The following is a 21,347-nucleotide window of genomic DNA, read 5'->3' as shown; positions in this document are numbered from 1 at the left end:
TCTTTATTGGGGTATAATTGCTTTACAATGGTGTGTTAGTTTCTGCTTTATAACAAAGTGAATCAGCCATACATAAACATATGTTCCCATATGTCTTCCCTGTTGCGTCTCCCTCCCTCCCACCCTCCCCATCCCACCCCTCCTATTATTACTTTAGGCAAATATCAAAATAAAAAGGAGCTTGAAGAGAGATAATATAATACTCTAGTAAATTTACCGTTCAAACCTATAATGCTCTTTTCTCATTTTGCAAAATCTATATACCAAGGAAAATGAATTTAGTTTTCAGACTAGAATATTATAACAAGAAATCAATAGCTCTTATTTCTGTTATTCTTATATTTTAAAATAAGAATTATTTTTTCTTAATTGTAGTAAAAGAAAACAAATTAAAAATTTTCCTAATTGTAGTAAAAGAAAAATTTAAATAAGCTGCAAAAGAAAAATGATAAAGTTGAAGGGATAATTACTTTGACATAGTATATTAATAGTAATACAACTAGAAAACAGACATATTGATATAGGGTCCTGATGATTTAGTAAAAATGCTTTGAAGATTTTTGTTGTACTCCCTGAAAAAAATAATTTTGGTATTGCTAGAAAGTATTATGTTGTTTTGCTTTATGAGCTGGAGGGAACTGAAATAGTTTGTAGCAGGTAATTATTTCTACAAAAATAGTCCCTGGATTTTAAGTCTCATCCCTGGAATGTTCATCAGTACTTAAAATACAGTCTGCATGCAATAAAATCTTGAAAGGTTGAATTATCTATCTCTGGCAGAAGAAAAATTACCCAATCTCAAAAGGAAAACAACAATATTAGGCTCTAAATCAATTCATTCTCTATGAAAATAAAGAGGACAATTGCTCAAAGCAAAACCTGTTCCGCATCTACATTCTCTAAGGTCTAAAATCTGCAAGGAAAAACAGGAAGAACACTGAAGAAATACCTCTTTTTTATTCTCTATCAGTCCTTAAAAAAAAAACCCTCCAACACATAGGCCATGTTAGCTATACCACCTATACATATATCCATATATATTCATGAATATTTTCTGTTGATGTACGGTGTCTATGAAACAAAGAGTGAGAATATAGGGAAATACTTGAGTGAGAATACAGGTAATTGTCATATTTTAAAAATTTATTAACTTTGAGAAAATTTATACTTCCATCTCACAAATATAAGAGCACTTTTTATTTGTAAACTAAATGCAACTTGAGATCTGGATTAGATTCTGCATCAGAAAAAAAAAATTAGCGGGGATACTCAAAATTTGGATAAGGCTTGTAGATATTTCAGTACTATCATAAAAATGTTGATTTCTTGTTTTGATCATTTTTTGTGGTTAGATAGATGTTAACATTAGTGAAACTGGGTAAAGGGCGGGCAAAAGAACTGACTGTTATTTTCTGGGAGTCCAAAGTATTTCAAAATAACAAGGTTAAAATTTCTGTCATAAGTTTGGTTTACAAAAGAACACAAACAAATAAAAATCAACAAAATTGATACTCTTCAAATTGATAAGGTATAGGGGAATCTATTCTTTAGAAAAATTCAAGTTAGTTTTCTACTTTCTGTGTAAAAATGTTTCATGGTCCTATGACCATATTACTCAACAGTGCAATAATTACGTAGCATTGTAATGTCATGCACATTTTTAAAAATGAAGATAATTAATAGAATGATCTAAATATATATGCCATTTAGTAATGTATCATACTAATGATTATGCCATTATTGTCTTTTATATTCAAATGCACAGCCTGCTTATTTTTTGAAATTTTCCAATACACAACTTTTGACATAAAAAGTGGTGTTTTCTAAAATTTAATGAGTCATCTAAACTGAAATTCAAATACATATCTCAGTGCGACATTAAAGTGAAAAGAACTAGATTATTTGATTTCCTTTACCTGAAACTGTGTGATCCTTGGAGTCTCTTGTTATTTTTATCCTTGCATGAGGAAAGATGTAGTGCACAGTTTTCCCGTTCATCTGTATAATCTAAGACGTACATGTGATAAGGTGAAAAAGCAATGTTAAAGAGACTTAAAAGGCAATTTACAGAATTCACTTATTTTTCAAAGCACATTGATTCAATCAATGAAAATATATTAGAAGACCCTCAAACGATGACAATTTTAAGCATTTAATACTACACAATGACGTTATTGGTTTCTGAGTTCATTATAGTCTTTAGGTTTACAACCCGTTTCTCTTGCAAACTGATTTGTTGTGTTTGGAAAATCAACGAGCACATGTAACACCTAAAGGATGTCTGTTACTATGGTAGTGCATAGTAGTGATGACAGTGGATAGAGGAAGTATATGGAAAATTGATATCTGCTGACTTTGTTCTGGACAGCCTAGAAATAGGCATTGTCAATTTTCAGCAATCAAGTGATCCTAAGGGAGAAAAGCCAGAGAAGATCCTCATACGCTGCAGCTCTATCACTCTACTAGGAATGCATATTTATGTTATTTTGATTTCATTGTGGAATTTTGCTTCTGCTGAGCACATCTACTAGCAGTTTCAATGTATACCTGATGCTGAGACTAATTCTTATAAATAAATCAAATCTTTCCTCATTCTAATATTTCTGAAGCCTTCTTTGTATGCAAAGGTGTTACTTCTCATTTACTTCTGATGTTCCTTCGGGTAGAAGAAACAACACTCAAAGTTCCTGTTACAAGCCTGTGATTTCAATTCTCATTACTGAGACTTGAACATGAGAATACTATAGACTGCATTATTGCTGTTTCCACCTGGCAAAATGAGATTTCTGAAACAAAAGTAAATTAGCAAATCCAAACTTATGCTTTATATTTTATGGAATTTGGCTTTCAAAAGAGATTTGTGAAATAATGAAAGATAGAAATAGTAAAATATTTATATACCTATATTAATAGGATTTTATTAGGATAGAATCTTGTATTTATCACCTCAGGAGAATTTTTGACTATAATTACAAATGAAATAACAGTAAAGAGACATTCAATACTAACAATTTCAGAATACGTTTAAGAAGTTTTTGGAACTACCAAACCAAAATATTAAACAGAATTTAGAACTAAAGGGATCTACATTTTGTGAAGGAAGATTCCTTGTAATACTCTTGTGATATTAATGTGTCTTTGAAAATCCATCAGTAAAACTGCTAGACTTCTGGATTTTAAAAGGAAAATGTACTAAAAAAAATACAAACTTAAATTATAGCCTTTAGCTTTTATTCTCTTCGGCAAAGAATAAGCTTAATCAGGCCTCTGATAGATACAAAACACTCCCCAGTCAACAGCAGAATCCTGTCAAGTCCAAGAATATTATATGAATTCTGCAAAGTAAAGCTAAAGTATTGTTTGCAAGATTGTAAAAATATTATGGTCAGTATAATCAGTCAATCTTGATAATTTATACTGAAGCTAACTTTGTATACCACTGAAAACCTTGTATATATTCATAACAAAAGAGTGTGCATTTTCCTCTTTTCTTCCATACTCTTGCCTCCCATTCTGTCTCTTTCTCTTTCTTACTTTCTCTCCTGGCCTCCTTACTTTCCCTCCCTTCGTCTTTTCTCCTTCTTCTACTTTCCTTCTTCCTCTCCTCCTCTCCTTCCTCCCTCCCCTAATCTGCATTTAAAGATCTTTATTTTTTACTAAAAATCAAACCATGTGCATTGAAAATCCTACAACTATTAGATATAACTCTACTTTGTTACTGTAGATAATTCACTAAAATTATGGATATTATTTCATTTTACTTCAAATGTCTTCTAATTTCACTTGGCCAAAAATAAACTAAGAAAACACAATTTTGCCTTTTACTCTAATTCTCCAGTCTAGGGAGAAGCTGATATAATCTGATAGTCCCCCTACTGCATAGTCTAGAAGAGTAACCAGGTTTCCCAAATGTTTCATCAGTTTTATCAACTAGTCCCTACTGCCTTTCAATATGTATCTATGATGATATTAAGTAGAAGGGATGTTAAGCTTCTTCATTTCCATGAATATTGCTTTCAGAGCATCTCACAGAATTTCCTGTAATTTCAGCTTCATGAATTCGTTTAATCAATTAAAAACATTAAACTGCCTCAATTTTGATCAATGTGACCAAGACTGTGAGGAAAGCAGAAGTATCCATCTCCCATGTTTGCACTAGCTGGATATTGGCTTTTTTCTAACCAACGCAGGTAAGTGTTGAGAGAGTTCTCTAGCAGATGAAGTCTTACGGCAGGTGTTGCTTCTGCCAACTAAGAGTAGGAACAAGGCCAGAGGGCGGGACTGACGTCAAGTAGTGTCTCATACCTCTCCCCAAGAGCCAGGTTTCTGATAGCATAGTCTTTTGATGATTCTACATTGACAGAACTATCACCTGTATGCTGCCCAGAAAAAGGGTTCTTCCTCTTCCCTACCTACAAATATTTCAAGAGAAATTATGTTCATGAACTGGCCCTTCATACTTATGAAATAACAACTCTTGTGTTAATATATCTTTTATTTATACAGTCATTCATGCTTTCCCTCACCTAAATACCTTGTATGACAGATGCAGGGGACAGAGTGCCCCTCTGGGGATCCAAACCCTGTGTTAGGCACTGCACATATACCATGGTGGATGGAGGAGACAGCAATTGCTCTCTAAAAGCCCGTAGACCAAGACACAATGCATGGAGTGCTACTGGAGCACAAAGGAAGAACACTTGTGGGGAGGTGGTGGTGGTAGTGTCAGAGAAGGCTCCTTGCAAGATGAGGCATGTACATGGAGACCTGAGCGATGAATAGGGTTAGCCAAGAGAAGAGAGGAGGGGGAATGATCAGGAAGAGGAAACAAGACATTCAAAAGCCCAGACGAAAGAGAAAGAGTGGCTCTTTCAGAGGAGCTCAATGTACCGCAATATAGCGGTTGCATGGGAATTGCACAAGGCATGGGCATTAGTGCAGAGTGAAGGCATTTTGTACTAGTAGAGAAATGTTGACTTTTGTAACAACCCTGTGAAGGGTATTAGTCCTATTTATAGATGAAGAGACTGAAAAAAATAACAAAAAATAAAAAAGAGAAAGGAGGCAGGTGATCTGTTCAGTTCACAAAGCAGAGTTGAATTTCTACTGAACAGTGCAGAGGTTAAACATAAATATATATATTTGAAAAGAAACAAATATAGTTTTGAAGATTTGGTTTATTTTTATGGTTTATATGATTTTTGACTCTAACTTCAGAAATACTCTTCAATTTCTCTAATGTATGTTTACATTAAATATTTTTTAAAGCAGACAAATTAGTGCTTGCATTAGTCAATTTGGTTTTATTACTTCTGCCTCCAGAGCATTTTATGAACATAAATTCTTATTATGCATAAGTTTTCAAATAAAAGCAGCTGGACTTATTGGTACCAAGAGTTCAATATTACCTTTTTGTGATTAAATATGCAAAGAAGTGACTAAAACAAGAATGCTATTTTGCTATTCCTTCTAGACCAAAATATAGTTTTGATGAGTTAATGAGGAAGACAGTATTTGAAGATAAATATTAATGCAAAAAAGCATGAATTTTGAACTTTATATAAATGTAATCAAAGCATATGTTGCCTTCAATAAAGCTTTTATTTAGAGAAATCTATAAAGCAAAAGAAATTATTGTCACAAAAGTCAGTACATTTGCTACTTGTTTGGGAGAGGTTGAAAATTACAATCTGCAAAGGGCACTTGGAGGTTTCAGTGCGCAGAAAATCCTCCCTTTCTTTGTTTGTGTGGTGGTTATATGGCTGTTCACTTTATAACTAGTTTATAATTCTACATATTTTCAGTTTTGAGTATTGCAGTGTTTTTGTTTGTATGTTAGATAACAAAATACAAATGTAAAAAATATCTTTTAGCAAGAAAATACACATTATTACATTTACCTGTATATAATTCTAACAAGGATCCTTACATTTTCTACGTTATCAAAGAGAGAAATTAATTAAATGATTCTCAAATATAGCCACTCTAATTTTGGTATTAAATTGCTCTATAATTATATATTTAAACATGATGTGCTATGTCTTCAGTGAACCAAAATCATAAATATGTAGATGTAACAGAAAATTATGAACAAAAAAGTCATTAGGAATATTTATGTTTAATCTATATACAATAATTTTAGAAAATATTTTTGGAGATGGACACAGATTATTTTAAAATATATCCTGTATAATATTAGTTGGATAAATTAGTTGGACAAGACTATTCTGATTGGATCCTCAGAAGTTTAGGGAAATAATTGTATGGAAGTTATTATTTCTTTTAGCTCTTCAGTTTTTATAGTTCATCTTATTAGGATTTCTTTAAAGGATCTGTGTTTTCATTAACTTGATCTAGGTTTGTCAGAAATAGTAAACTTCAGAGAAACAAACAAGATGGGTAAGATATAACAAGTAAGTCATTACAGAGAGATTCCTGTAATAAAAAAAATTCAAGAAATTATTTTCAGTTGACAAATTGATTGTTTTAGTAATTATAGATAAGAGGTAAATTGAAATTTTTAAACATGTTCAGAATGATTTTAATCCTTTAATTTTCCCACTTCTGAGCTAGATCTATTCTAGATCTAGAATACTTACAATATACAGAGAAGAACAGATTTCTACAAAATATGATAGCATCTAGAAAAACAAAATAAAATTCTGAGAAAACATTCAGAACAATTCTGAAAAATTTAGAACAAACTTCTGAGAAAAGAAAATTCTCATCAGCTGGAAATTTGTCTATGAAAGCTGAAACTGCTTAGGAAAAAAATCAAATCTAAGACCATAGATAATATGTTTTAGACAGTACTTATACATGTAAAAGTCTTGTTTTCTTTTACACCTTAATGTGACAAACACTGAATTATAGTAAATTCATATGGTTCTTCTGTGTTGTTCAAAATACAGTTGTCATTTACATCAGTAAGTCATTAATCAGACAGGGATGATTTAGGAGTTAATGTACATGATATAAGTAACTATCTCTTTGTGGGTATTTTAATGATCATAATGAATATACAGCCTGCAAAAATCTGGTCTGTTAAGGCAACGGATTTAAGGCCACGTGGCTTACCAGAGGAATCTCCCTCAGATTATCCAACTGTTAATCTCCTAAGATCTATCAAAATTCAATTCAAACATCACCACATTTGTTCTAAAGTGAATAAGATCATGAATTATAATATTATATTTATGTAATAGTGAATAGTACCTCTAAGTTTAAGTTTTTCACCTATAAATAGGTATTAATAAAACATACTTTATGAAAGTTGTTCTGAAGATAAAATCCAAAAATGAATGTAAAACAAAAAAACACTTCCACATAATAGACCCTAAAACATCATCCCTTCACCCGCAACTGACGCCTTCCCTGTCCCCAGCTGACTTGGTTTGGTCATCCTCTTATTTGCTTGACACCTGAACATACTGTTATGGAGTATGTTACCCATACTGTTACCCAAATCTATTTCACCCAATATTCTGTAAGCTCTTTAGGAGCTTCATGTATTCTCTGTGTATGGCAGTGTTGGGTATATTGCACAAACTTAATTATCTGTTAGAGGAAAAAAATCACTTAAATTGCCTTGGTAGAAGCATCATGGTTATGGTGTGACGTCAGTCATGGATGATGAAGTAAGGTTACTTAGTACTTTAAGATACTGAAAAGAAAAATTATTTGTGAACTTGATTGACAAAAGTCCCATTCATTGCAGGATAACTGAGACCATTTTAGGATGAAATGAATTTTTTTTTTTTTAATAAATCTGAAAGAGATTGCTCAATATAGCACTTACCTGCTCTTGATGTTGACTGAGTGGTCTAGAGTGGACCAACCTTTCTGGCAGTTTTCGATCCAGACCGTGTCCATTTTCCAAACGAGATTCCCTGGGTTTGTCAAACCAATCTGTTTCTTCACGACGCAGGTGATAGGCTTTGGAGACCAAGGAAACATCAAACATTCCAACTCTAACAAATACAGATGACAGAGGGCAGCAGATGTTCTGAAGTACTAACATGCTCCAGGCTTATTAATCATTCATGCATTTCAAGCACAATTCCCAACAGGATCAGAAAAATCACTTCCAATACTATGTTAAAAATTTTGTACCATGGAATAACCTAGAAAAAATGATGTGCCACCTGTGAAACTTTTCAAAGCAAAATAAAACAAAATTTAAATTTAGATTAGGTGAAAGAAGAAATTTAGACAGTGATTAAATACATAAATGTACAATGAATATTTCTCAAAGGTCATTCTATTCAACCTCAGTCCATCAGTATCACCTCCTCACCTCTCCCCACTACCCATCACCAAAATCCAAGGAAAATATATTCCTTGAATACAGAAGATTCTGTTATTTCCCCACTCTCATATCAACCCAGTACCACTATGGCTTTGGACATCAAGTGAGCATTTTTTGAAAACGTGACATTTCTATGACATCCATAAATAAACAAAAGCATTTATTTTTAGGAGAATCCCAGGTATCATTGCTAGGAACATGTGTGCCATAATCACCTGGTAGCCTAATACTAAAAATATATCTATTAGCATTTTTCATTAAAAATTAAATAATTATTTTCTGTGGGATCACAGATTTTGGAATTAAAGAGTTGGTTGACTGCTTTTTGTACTTAAAATGTGCCAAAACTTGACATCTTAAAATACTGTTTAAAAAATACAACCATATTTGAGTATATAAATATTATTTAAAAATTTTCACCCCATTCAGTTCTTGGTACTTCCAAGGTCTTTTTCTTATTTAGTACCCCCAAATCATTGTTTACCTAATATACAGAATTTGACTTTATGTAATTTTATTCTTTGTAAAAGGATCCCTAATTAATAGCCTCTGGAAATACATTCTTGCTTCCTAAATGGCAGATGGAGTACCCCTTCTCAGGTGCTCATCCTGAAAGATCTGTTGATGATGCTATCAACCTATGCCTTCTTGAAACTCTAGCTTCTACAATGCCGTACTATTGAGTGTTCCTCTCTATCTCATTACACTTCTCTTTCTGTCTACATCACTGACTTCTCTTCTACTACTTTCTCCCAAGACTTTTTCCCAGGCAATTTCCATTAGCTTTTTACTGGCAGGGCTGGCAAACCCACAGCATATACAGCATTACTCACCTCTACACCTCCCGTGATCTTGGTCAAGGCCACTGATTAACCACAGCACTTTCCCCGAATAAACACAGAATGATAGATGATGTGTCATAATTTAGTCAGTCTTAGATTTGAGGAAATACGATACATACCTGGTTTGTGGCTGCATATGTACTTATCTGATCTCCCCTATTAGACTCTAAGCTGCTTGAGGGTAAGGCTCATGTCTTCTTTTGTTGTTTTTTTTTTCTCCCTCAATACTAAAAACAATGCCTTGCAAATGTCATAATATTCATTAAATATTCAGGAAATGAATGAAACACAGGAAAATTAGTCATCAACTAAAGAAAGCTAAATATCCTAATTATGATAAGCACATGTTAAAATAAATATTAATTTGTCCCTTGAATCTCATTAACAGTTACACAATCTTTTCTCACAATCTACTCAATATTTATTATGGTTTTTCATAGTTTTGACATCAAGTGACTAAATTTATGAAAGAAATATTTAATATAAACTTGATAAGTAAATAGAAAATCCATTATTTAATCTCTAAAACTTATTAGATTATCAACAAACAAACATCATTTTATATTAATTTTTGTATATCTTTATTACATGTTTCTCATAAAAAATAGTCTATACTGATTTTAATAAATGACTATCTTGGATAATGCACTACATGATTTCACTTGAATATACAACTTTGCTTAATGCATTTAAAATAACAATCCTTTAAAATGTTTCCTTGGTTGTGTCTATACAGATAAGGCAGAATCTCAACCTGATATATAAATTTTGTCAATTTATTTCCAATTCTGATGACATACTTTGATTGTGTTATGTCTTATAATGACTCTATACGTAACCAAGTTAGGATGGCTAGCATGTTTTGCATAGGAATTTATAGATCAACGAAGAAAAACCAGATTATATAAATCTGCTCTTATATTGGATTCTGTCTTCATCATTTACAGCAAGTTGGACTTAATTGCTAATTGTTTATAACTGCAATTGTCTGATCTGCCATGGTAGATCAGAACTTTAAAAACTAAATTTTATAATAATAATAATATTTTCCAAATTAAATAATTTTGCTGGAGATTAACATCCCATCGTTTTAAGCCACTGATATTTTTCTTTTCTTAAATGTAAAATGCAAGAAAGCTATTTTGGGGTCTAGCATTATTCACATTATTGACTGTAACAATAGTTATACGAACAGCTTACTTCTATTCTGTACGAAATATTCACTGGAATTTTTTTTTAAAGACTGTATATACCGATGCTTTTTTTCTCTTTTTACATGGAGTATATTTTGAAAGAATGTTTTCAACAAAATATTTGCAGTTGTAGAAATACAATTTGACTGTTTCTAGTTTAGTTTTTCTCTTAACCATGAATGAATATTAAGTTGTAGACTTCAAGCTGATGGTCATAAATAGTAAGCAACATAAATTATGCCTACCTAGATTATACCTCAAATGGGATATTTCAAAATTAATTGGAGTTATACAGAATACACCTGAAAAACATCCTGTTGTCTATAACCTAGAGTTTGAGTTCAGAGAAAGCGCAAAAATTTGAAATCAGTTAAATTTGCTTTGTTTACATGATACTAAATAGCCTGTTGGAATGTTATACTTTTCAAAGTTGTTTTAGTATCATTCAAACACAGATATAGTATATATGTGGTTAATTGTTATTTTAAAAATCCCTAATATTTCATGAGTTTATAATGTCTTGAGTTATGTAATTGGAAAGAATATTTTCTACTATTTTTCTTAATTACCCAAGGAATCCAAGATTTCAAAAGAAAAGCAGACCACTGTTCACCAGAAGAAAAGTGATGTGCTTATGAGATATAAACACAAAGAAAATAGATAGCATTTTAAAACATACATCTTTTAAAGATAATCACTACAATTCACACACATAATATTACATATGTAATTCAGTTTGTTATAGTTTTTCTTTGTAGAATTCTATATCAACATGATTTTTATGACTAAATTTCTTGTCTGCTTAATTTAAAAATACATTTTAACTCAATTTGACTTTGTGTAAATTTCATTGTAATTGTTTACTTCTCTGGTGTCATCGTTACATATTTCATAATTTTGTATGCTGCATGATGTCTTATTCAAATTAGTTTAAATAAGTTTCTGGAGATTAACATGCTTTTTTTAAAGCTGATGATATTTCCAAATACTTACCAAATTGTATTTGATAAGTATTTTTTGATGTGTCTTAATATTTTATCAAGTTTTCATAGTCTTTGATGACTATAAGTACACATCATCCGAACATATGAGAAATAAAAATTTGGTTATTTTTACATGGTTGTACGTAAATGACTGCCGTATTTTGGAATATCTAGAAACATCTGTATGTCTGGAACCATGATGGCAAAACATCTGTGATGAATAAATTAATTTGTCAAATTCTCTCCAGGTATATGTTCATCATGCACACACAGATTTTAGGTGTTTAGTTATGTGATTGACCTGTTAGTTTTTATTTTGCTATTTTACAGATACAATTATTGAAGAGCCTTTTTATTCTTCTGTAGCAGTCATTTTATATATATATTTATATACATATATAATGTGTGTAAAATGTGGATTGTGAAAAAAGAAAAAAAGTAAACGTTTCTGCATTATATAACTTACTTAACTATGTAGATTGATTCAAACAATCGGCTAAATAAAAAAAACACACAGAGTGTTTTATTTAATTGGCTGGTTATCAATAAAAAATGGTCAATCCAATAGCCTGTAGAGAATAAAACAAATCAGGAAGTGAATAGTCTCTTGGAATTTCACTAGAAAAAGCAGTCTCTCCTCCTTCAGATCCAGTGATTACCTCAGTCCTGATCAAACCTACATTTGAACTTCTAAAATTATATTGGTGTCTAGATACAGAAGAAAGAAAATCCTTTTCATGAAAACATATTTTCCTCTAAGTCCTCAGGGAAGATGTTAGATTTAAAATAAGAGATGTTCATGTTAACTTAGTGTTTTGCACTCTCTAAAGCCATGAAGTAATACATTTTTATTTGATGAGAAATATTTTATTTTTAGGACTCAAACCACACCTACATTCAAATGTATACCACAGAGGGGGGAAAAAAAAAGAACCAAGTGTCATGAGTCCTCTTGGCATGGGCAAGACTTCACATCTCTGTACCTGTCAAACCCTGTCTTCAAATTTAGACTTGGTCTAGGTCATTTTCTAAAATCCTTATGGTTCTATATGATTAAACAAAGAAAATTACCATGAACCAGTTTTTAGTTAAGTACGTACTTGCCATAAATCTCTTGTTCAATATGAAAAACCAGTAATGACAATTTAGGTAAAAAAAAAATGGAATAATGCAAAAAGCAAAGTCATGGAAAAGGCTAACTGAACACACAAGGAAGGCTTCAGCTCAAATAGCTAAATTCACAAAAGCAGTGTACAAATTTCCAATTTTAAAATCTAAACAATGCTTCATACATATTGACAAGCATGTGGATAGTACTGTTATTTATTGTCAAAACCATACTTAGTACTAAGCTTTCTAGTATGTAATGCAAAATGTACAAACTTGTCAATTATGACATTCATAATGAGAGAGATTAAAATACAAACCTTTTATTTAAGTAGAATTATAAAACTCTACATTATGTTAACATTAAGGACTTATTTGAAAGTTCTCAAAAAGAGAACATTCTCTGAATTAACGAACACTGATCTCACAAAATGACATAAATAATTTTCTATTACAGAGTCTAGCAGAATAGTACTTAATGGCTCAAAACCTTAATCATTTCACAAACTGAAAGAAACTAATAACTTTAAAAATGCCTTTTAAAAAAATAAAAGAAACATACAATGAAAATATTTCCAACTATAGATTTAAAGGATGACCATATTTTATTGACACAATTATTTGGTAATGGTTTTGGAAAAGTGGACACCAAACAAATCAAGCAAACAACCAAGAAACAACAGTAAAAGAATAAACTAAAAAGAAATAAAGAAGAGCATGCTACGAAATCTATACACAAGATAAAATTTCCATTTACAAGAAATAAAATAGAAGTAAACATGCAAAAGACGCACCAAGAAAAGTAGAATACGTCCTTGGAGTAGGAAAATTAAACATGCAGAAACACAAGAGTTTGAGTTTTGAGAGTAACAAGGTAGTTTGAGGCCCAATTTACCTTCACTGTCTGACATGGCATGTTGGAAGTCATCCATGATGAAAGCTATGTCACGATCGTAGCCTCGAGTCCGTGATTCTTCTCTCATGTGTTGTTGAACTTCAGGCAATGAGTGACTTGATCCAAACTGATCCCTGGTGTCTGCAGATATTGGTGGCAGGGGTCCAGCTGCAGCCCTGGCCATTCCCATTGGCTGGCCAACAGGACTGAGTGGACTTTCCTCTTCAGAATTCTGGGCCACAATTGGTATTCTTCCTCTACTCTGGCTAATCGGCAAACTGGTAGGCTTAGTTCTGCCAGAGGGTGATGCATGACTAAAGGAAACATCTAGAGCTTCCGCCTCTTGAGCTTTCAGTCTTAGAGAAGAGCTGGAAGAATCTCTTTTAATTGATAGATCAAGCCCATAGACAGAGGAAGGTCTGGAAGAAGGTCTGGACCTGCTGCCACTGCTGTATGGCTTATCTGCTTCATCCTGCAGAGCTGACCGTATGGTATTTCCTAATGTGCCCAGCCCTGTGCCAAGAGATGATCCCAAAAATTTGTGTTGGTCTGTAATATTTTTTCTGAGGCCAAAAGTGATATCATCTTGAAGAAGCCTTGCCCTGGAAGAAATGCCACCAATAGATGAACTGCTAGAAGTCATATAGCTCGAATAATCAGGCTCAAGGTCTCTACTTTCTTGAATAGGTGAAAATTTGGACATTTTAGGGTCAATTAGTGGTTTCTTATGCTTTGACTGCTTTTGATAAAGTATGGCTGCTGGCAGTTGTTTTGCTGCTTGTTTTTCAAGTGTGAGTCTACTAATGCTATACTTTTCAGATTTTGGAAAATGTCTATAGCTAGTATCGGCATGGTAATAATGGGAAAGACCAGCGAGGTGATCTAAGCTCTCTGCCCCTCTACGGAATTCTTGTTTAATCTGATGTTTCAGAAGCTTTAACTCATAAGGATCCTCCATCGGGTCTTCCTCTGCTTTCACATAACTATGCAATCTGGAAGAAGTCTGCAGAGGTGCTAGGAAATCTGTCACTTCTTGAGACCTACGTGTCTCAGTGGTTCGAAGGAGACGGTCTGTTTTTGACAGATCTTTTTCATGAAGGCTAAATGCAGTGCTTAAAGCGGCTGTTCCTTTTGTAATCTCTCCAATGTCATCAATTAAGACATAATTTCGTGGAGTATGATGGTCAATATCTGCATAGAAAGAATCTGCAGATATGCTTGATATTGGGCTGCTTGCCATGCTACTTCTTTCCTCCAATCCTATTCTCAAGTCTAAGCTGTTGTACTTACTACCAAGGTGGGAAACAGCATATGTATTATCAGTAGAAACAGGTGCTATCATCAGGGGTTGGTTGCGAATCACCTCATAGTTTGAAGTTATCTTGGGCTCCAAATATAATGCAGTTTGCCGGGGCTTTTGTTGTATTACCATCATCTGTGATGGTAACTGATAAGCAGGTTGTGGTGTTGGTGTAGGTTGAGCTTGAGGTGTGAAGGACATCGTTGCCACAGCTTGGAAGGCTGGCTGAGTCTGATAAGGTGAAACTTCCTGATGGTACAGAGTCTGTTGCTGGAAGTGGGATTGTTGGGTGTATGGGGTGGGTGCTTGGGTAGGAAGAGCAGGGGAAGAGTACTGGTATTGGGTATAAGGACTTGTAGGGGGGACTAGCTGAGATTCTGTTTGGGTTTGTGGTGGTATAAACTGGCTGAACTCAGTTTGGGGAGCAGTCCTCGGTCGCTCTATGCCGTGCTGACTCTCGATTCGGGCGGGTCTGGTGCTGCTGACCTCACTGTCGGACATGTAATCACGATCCTCAGCTACTCCCTGGAGGTAGGCTCTTTCTCTCTTTTCCCTCTCTTTTAACAATGCCTCTTTCCTCCTGTTAATCCCCATTTCCAGGTACCGTAACTTGGCATCAATCTCCTTCTCTTCCTCATCAAGTTCTGCTTGTTTCTTTCTAAGCTTTGCAGATTCCCTCTCCACAAGATCGAGCTCTCTGTCTATATCCTGGAGAATCTTGGCTCGTGCCATCGTGTTGGTTCTGCAGATCCTTCTCCTGGAAACTGTGCCCACAGTGCTGTATGTTGACTGAGTTCCTGTGGAGGTCTCCTCGGGAGGTGGGTTTGGCAGAGTTCTCTTCACTTTTTTCTGAGTGCCAGAGGGTGTCGTGGTTTGAGAACCTTTTGTCTGTAATTAAGTAAACAAAATACTTAACAAAATACTTTATCATCAACGAAAAAAAGTCAAAAAAACCATAATTTACATTTAAATAAAAGTGAGTTCATATATGTTTTAGCTATGAGTGCATAATAAAATTAAAATTCTACACATAATTTCAAGTATTAGTCACAAATGCAGTTAACTGAAAAATAATTTTCCTCTTCTTGGTAAATTGATTATTATTACAACTTTGTAACATTAGAAGTGAGTTCTGAAATCAAGCACAGAGTACACTGCTAGGCAGGATTATATTTTAGTTAGACTCTCAGGAGAACTCTTAAAAACTCATTTTCCATCCTATTGAATATACATAGTATTACTTACTGAAGGTATGCCCAGAGCATTCGTGTTAACTATCTAAAGGTTAAGTTATATTTGTTGAAGATGCTCATTGTGCTGTTCAATTGTTTGCTTCTATCTTCCCATTCCTACTTTCACCCCCTGAAGTGACTGTAATTCCTATTCCAATCATGAAGTGTTTTGAAATGAAATCCTCTCATTTGCTACTGTCTCTTTTTCCCCAAGAGTTATCTGAACCAATTTCCTATTTAATCTTTCAATATTTTTCTGACTATTTGAGTTTTCTATTTTCTTTCAATGCTATTATTCTTTAGTAATTTCAGCTTCTTCTAAATGCTTTAGTAACTTCTACATGAAGCAAAAGGAAGTGACTACAAACAATTCAAAAACTCATTAAAATCTTAAAAAAAATCAGATAAAGTTTATCAGTGAGCTGTCAGATATTTTCAATTTTATTTGGTTAATTTGTCATAAACTTGCATTCTAAGAATCACTGGTCTTGAGAATCATACAATTTTAGCATATCAGAAGACATGAGAGATTATTTTGACTATAATTAAAATAAGCTGATATACTCAGTTACCCAACCATGTAGCAGCATATTCACAACTAGATCTCAGGCCTTCTGCCTTCTAGTTGCATATTCTTTACTTTTTTCTTCTTACTAATAATACAAAGACCTTAATTCTTCCCTTTTTCCCAATCACTAAAAATCAAGGACCCCAAAATAACAAAAAGTATATGGGAATTATGTCTAATTAATTATATCATATTTGTCCAAGACCCCCCTTTTTTTTTTTTTTTTTTTTTTTTGCAGTACGCGGGCCTCTCACTGTTGTGGCCTCTCCCACTGTGGAGCACAGGCTCTGGACGCGCAGGTTCAGCGACCATGGCTCACGGGCCCAGCTGCTCCGCGGCATGTGGTATCTTTGCGAACCGGGGCACGAACCCGTGTCCCCTGCATCGGCAGGCAGAATCTCAACCACTGCGCCACCAGGGAAGCCCAAGACTGTGAACTTTTATTGCCTTTTTACTACTCCCAAATTTGTTACCTTGGTGTTTTTTTAATCTGTTTTCTGTTATTTTTCTGCTCCATTTATCGACCTAATTGTTTAATAGAAATAATCAGAAGCAATATCCTAAAGGTCAATTGAGGTTTATGTGTATTTCTGAAATTTTAAATATCTGAATGCAAATTCACAATGAATAAATGTTGTGAGTTTGTAAAATATGGCAGAGTGATTTTGAAATCATAGCTTATTCATCCTCACAGAGAAATCTCAAGGGGAATTGGAACCACAAAAGCAGCTGTTTGGCATGTTATTTATTCTCTCTCACCCTCAATTATTTTCATTGTATTTAATACTCACAATCAAGTCATAGGGTTGTTATGAAGAGCAAATGAGACCTCTGTGTAAAATATTTAGTACTCATTGTAGGCACCCATTTAAGTATTATTTCCTTATAAAATCCCCTTATTTCCACAGAAAACTGTGGAATTTGGTAAATTCATATTCCAAATATTTTTAAAAACTGTTTTTTAAATAAATGAATGCACATGTTATTATGCTTTTTAATATCAACTGACCATAATAAAATAGTAATAAAATTAAAAATTTACTACTTAATAATTTTCCAAAATACTAACAAATATATGTCTTCTGTTTTTAAAAAGTTTTTTCACAATAATCTTCTCAGTTCTCTGAATATAATGGAGGTCAACAGGAGGCTGAAATTAATGATTGTTTCTTTTCCTAGACTAGCATTTGGAAGATTTGGTATATGCATTAAGAGTTTTCAAATTTAAGATGTTCATGTGTACTACATGATTGTGGTTGTGAAACTGTTTGAGAAAGAGCGTTTAAGTGTATTACTCTGAAAGTGTAATGGCATTGCATAATATGAAGACATTTGAAAAGTCTTACTTTGAAAGTAAGAATTCTCCCTACCAAAGGAGGTTAAAAATGCGCACGAGGGCTTCCCTGGTGGCACAGTGGTTGAGAGTCCGCCTGCCGATGCAGGGGACACGGGTTCGTGCCCCGGACCGGGAAGATCCCACATGCCGCGGAGCAGCTGGGCCCGTGAGCCATGGCCGCTGAGCCTGCGCTCCGCAACGGCAGAGGCCACAGCAGTGAGACGCCCGCGTAGCGCAAACAAACAAAGAAATAAAATATATGAACACTGGTTAGCATACTCCTTTAACTTTGTAAAGTTAGGATGGAGGATGAAGATGAAGCTGTAAGATAAACACAAGGCTGCAAGCTGGAAAATATGACTACACGTCCTTCCTTGAAAAAGGACTAGAAGCAGAGTTTCACTCTCTGAAATGTCAGTGAAAGCATTAATTCACCTTCCAGGGGTCTCTCTACCCCAACATCTACAGTTTCCAGTTTTGACACAAAATAGCAGTTGAATATAAAAATATTCAGCATTCTATCCTATACATTGTATCATTAATAATGTGCTCCCAAAACAGACCCATTATTTACCACCATCCCACCCTTACCCCTACACACAGCTAAAACATTCCAAATGTTGAGTGCAAGGGCTCAGTAATTTCTATTGCTTTAAGATATACAAGAAAAATGAAAGACAACGGAGGAGTGACCTGTGAAAATGAAATTCTAAATGATACCACTCATGGAAAAATACTTTAAAAACTGATACAACATCTAGAATCCACTAGGCATTGCAATAAGGCACAGTGCCTGGCACACACAAAATAAAGCCATCAAATTTCTTCAACTAGAGTACTGTGGAATAATTTCATAACTATTTCCATGAATCAAACTCAAAACAAGCAGTATCATCATTGCTATGAAAATATCACCGAATCACTGAAAAAATATAAAGACCTTTATCAATAAACAGTCTTGAGTCTCTACAGCTATGGGAGAGAATTTACCATTTGTGAATGTACTTGAAATTGTTTTTTTAAAGTAGTTCTTTAATTATTGTAATATTCTAGTAGCTAGAAAAAAGTGAGAAACTGAAACACAAGACGTTATTAGTCAGAAAATAAAAACAAAGTAATAGAACATATTTAAAAGTTACACACAAGTTATTTTTCAAAGTCTAGTAGCAGAGGTAAAAATGTTCTCCAATTAATATTGTGAAAGCGGCACTCAATATTTCATCAGGCATCTTTAAGCTTTTCCTTGATGTGCCTCTTGCCCCAGTTCGTCTTGTTTGCTTGCTGAAAGTCACTGCTCTTGGGCTGGCAGCCAAGCAGAAAACTAGTTTCCACCTCACTGGACAGACGCATCAGAGATGTCAGTCTGTGCAACACGTATTGCCTTCTATTTTCTGGAATGTCCCAAACAGATTAATTTCTTTTCTCCTAAAATCTGTATAAGGTATTTTAGAAAGCCCTCTTAGAAGTTTTTAAGGTGATCATTTTTTATACATATGTATGTGTATGTATTTCTCCCTCCTCCCTTCTACCTTCTATCCCTCCCATCCATCCATCTTTGTTATTTCTAGATTTTACATTTTCATTAGAAAAACACATTTCTGTGCAAGACTACAGATATATTTCTTCACTGGTGTGTTGCTTCATTCAAAATTACGTTTTCTTGATCATTTTCCTAAGAGAAAAGAAAATGCTTAAAGGTACTGATGACCTCCTTTTTCTTTTCCTTTTAGTCTCCCAACATCCAGTTATTACTATGTTTAAAATCACTCTTTTTGTAGTTATTACTTCAAAAATTTATTGGGGCAGCAAAACGTATTTTGCCTATATGCTCTTAGCTAAGCAGAAACAAGGTTTGATAACCAGTGAGTATAAAGAGAAACAAAGAAGTAATTTAAAAGCACTGACTAACCTAAAGGCTATGAAAACATGATAGCATAAGAATTAAAATCAGATCAGATCACTGGAAAATAAACACAGATACCTCCTATTTTCTCATTTCTATACCATTTAACTTGTACATAGTGCTGCTGGACTAGGAGACGGAATGCTATGAAGAACTATCTAACGTTGACTTCTTCTTCAAGGGCAAATCCATTTACAGTTCTAACATGCTACCACAATAACGACTACATCCCTTTACCAGAAAATGTGTTAATGGTTTATACGAGCAATCTGAAGTGGAAAATTAAAGTTAATAAAAATTTCCAAGAATTAACTTGAAAACTTACCCTAAAACATAAATGTATATTTAAAAAGTAAGATACATCTCTTCCACCTGCTTTTTTTTTCAGCATGCTGAATATTATAGTATTGCCTGCCTGTGACTTACTTCATTTTGAGAACAAATTATTGATCCACAAAGAGGGATTGTAGTGATTCCAACGCTTCCAAAAATATCTCCTCATTTGCATTTCTCATTGACAATCTCTCATCAGAACAAAAATAATTGTATTCAGAACAAAAATAACTGTATTTCAAATGCTGTAAAATGTAAATCTCTAATTATGCTACAGTTTTGTACATGGAGTATTAGAATGATGATTGATTACTATGTGATATGTTTTCCAGCACTTCAGATCATTAGCAATTTAAGGGATGATTCAATAACTACTCACCTAAAGCCATGAGAAACATCATGACCTTTTAATAGTGGCACAGTCTTTACTAAATTATCTTGAGATAATAAAGATAATTTATGTTTAGACTCTTGAAATGCCTAACCACAAAATCACAGGAATCTCTGTTATTGTTTTTTGTTCCTTTCTCATTGATTTATTATCCTCTGGCCTATAAAACCTTGGAACATGACATTAAAATACTTCCAAGCTGCTTTGACCTACATGAGTGCAGTAAATAAAAATAGTTATTTTTCATAAACCTAAATCACATGAATAGCTTTCCCCAAGTTAAATTAAACAACAAAATTTCCTTGGCAAGGAGGACCATGGTCCTTCTTCCATATGAACTGGAGAACCATCTGGTTCTTTAGAAGACAGTGCTATTAAGAACTGGTAAAGGATGGCAATTAAATTAAGTGGCAAGAAATATTTTTTTTTGGGCTTCTAAGATGATAAAGCTCATGCATGGACTTATGTAAATTCAACAATATTTTTTCTAAGTGTTATTTTAAGAGGTTAACTTTTCAATCCTTAATTCTATAAATTCAGTTACATGAGAACAGAGGTATACTTGGATGGGTGATTAGATGATTTTCCAAATGGATAATTAATGAAACCTGAGCTTATTGACTGCAGTGCATTTGAGTGAGCATTTACAGGCATCAGCTCATGCCATAAATGGAAGAACTGGTTGAAAGCGCCGCAAAGAAGCTTATTCTAAACAAAATAACATTGTTTTATTAGAAACATTACTATCATTTTAATACCTATGACACACTGAAGAAATTCATGCACATTTATTAATGTCAAAAGGAGAAGTGTCATGATGTTGGGTCTTTCGTGAAGTATCCGGAAACTCTCTACAACTAGCGCTTATTAGTACTTTAAACAGTGATTTCAGCTCGACCTTCTAAAAAGTAAATGACTAACCCATAAAAGTAGCCTCTATGCCCGGAGACTGAGCT

The 21,347-nt window shown here is 33.7% G+C and overlaps 1 protein-coding gene across 1 annotated transcript in view; it reads right to left on the bottom strand.

The window, feature by feature from the left end:
* PCLO (piccolo presynaptic cytomatrix protein) overlaps positions 1-21,347 on the bottom strand; it is a gene marked incomplete at both ends in the record, with an annotated part of 365,582 nt that overhangs the window by 127,816 nt on the left and 216,419 nt on the right. The window contains 3 exons of the mRNA XM_082662011.1: positions 1,917-2,007; positions 7,799-7,935; positions 13,329-15,516. Of these exons, the coding sequence (XP_082518137.1) occupies positions 1,917-2,007; positions 7,799-7,935; positions 13,329-15,516 (2,416 nt within the window). The remainder of the gene's footprint in view (positions 1-1,916; positions 2,008-7,798; positions 7,936-13,328; positions 15,517-21,347) is intronic.

The sequence above is a fragment of the Grampus griseus genome, assembly GCF_964374135.1.
Source record: "Grampus griseus genome assembly, chromosome: 9".
Classification (NCBI taxonomy): Eukaryota; Metazoa; Chordata; class Mammalia; order Artiodactyla; family Delphinidae; genus Grampus; species Grampus griseus.
This window is presented reverse-complemented; position numbering and strand designations above follow the sequence as displayed.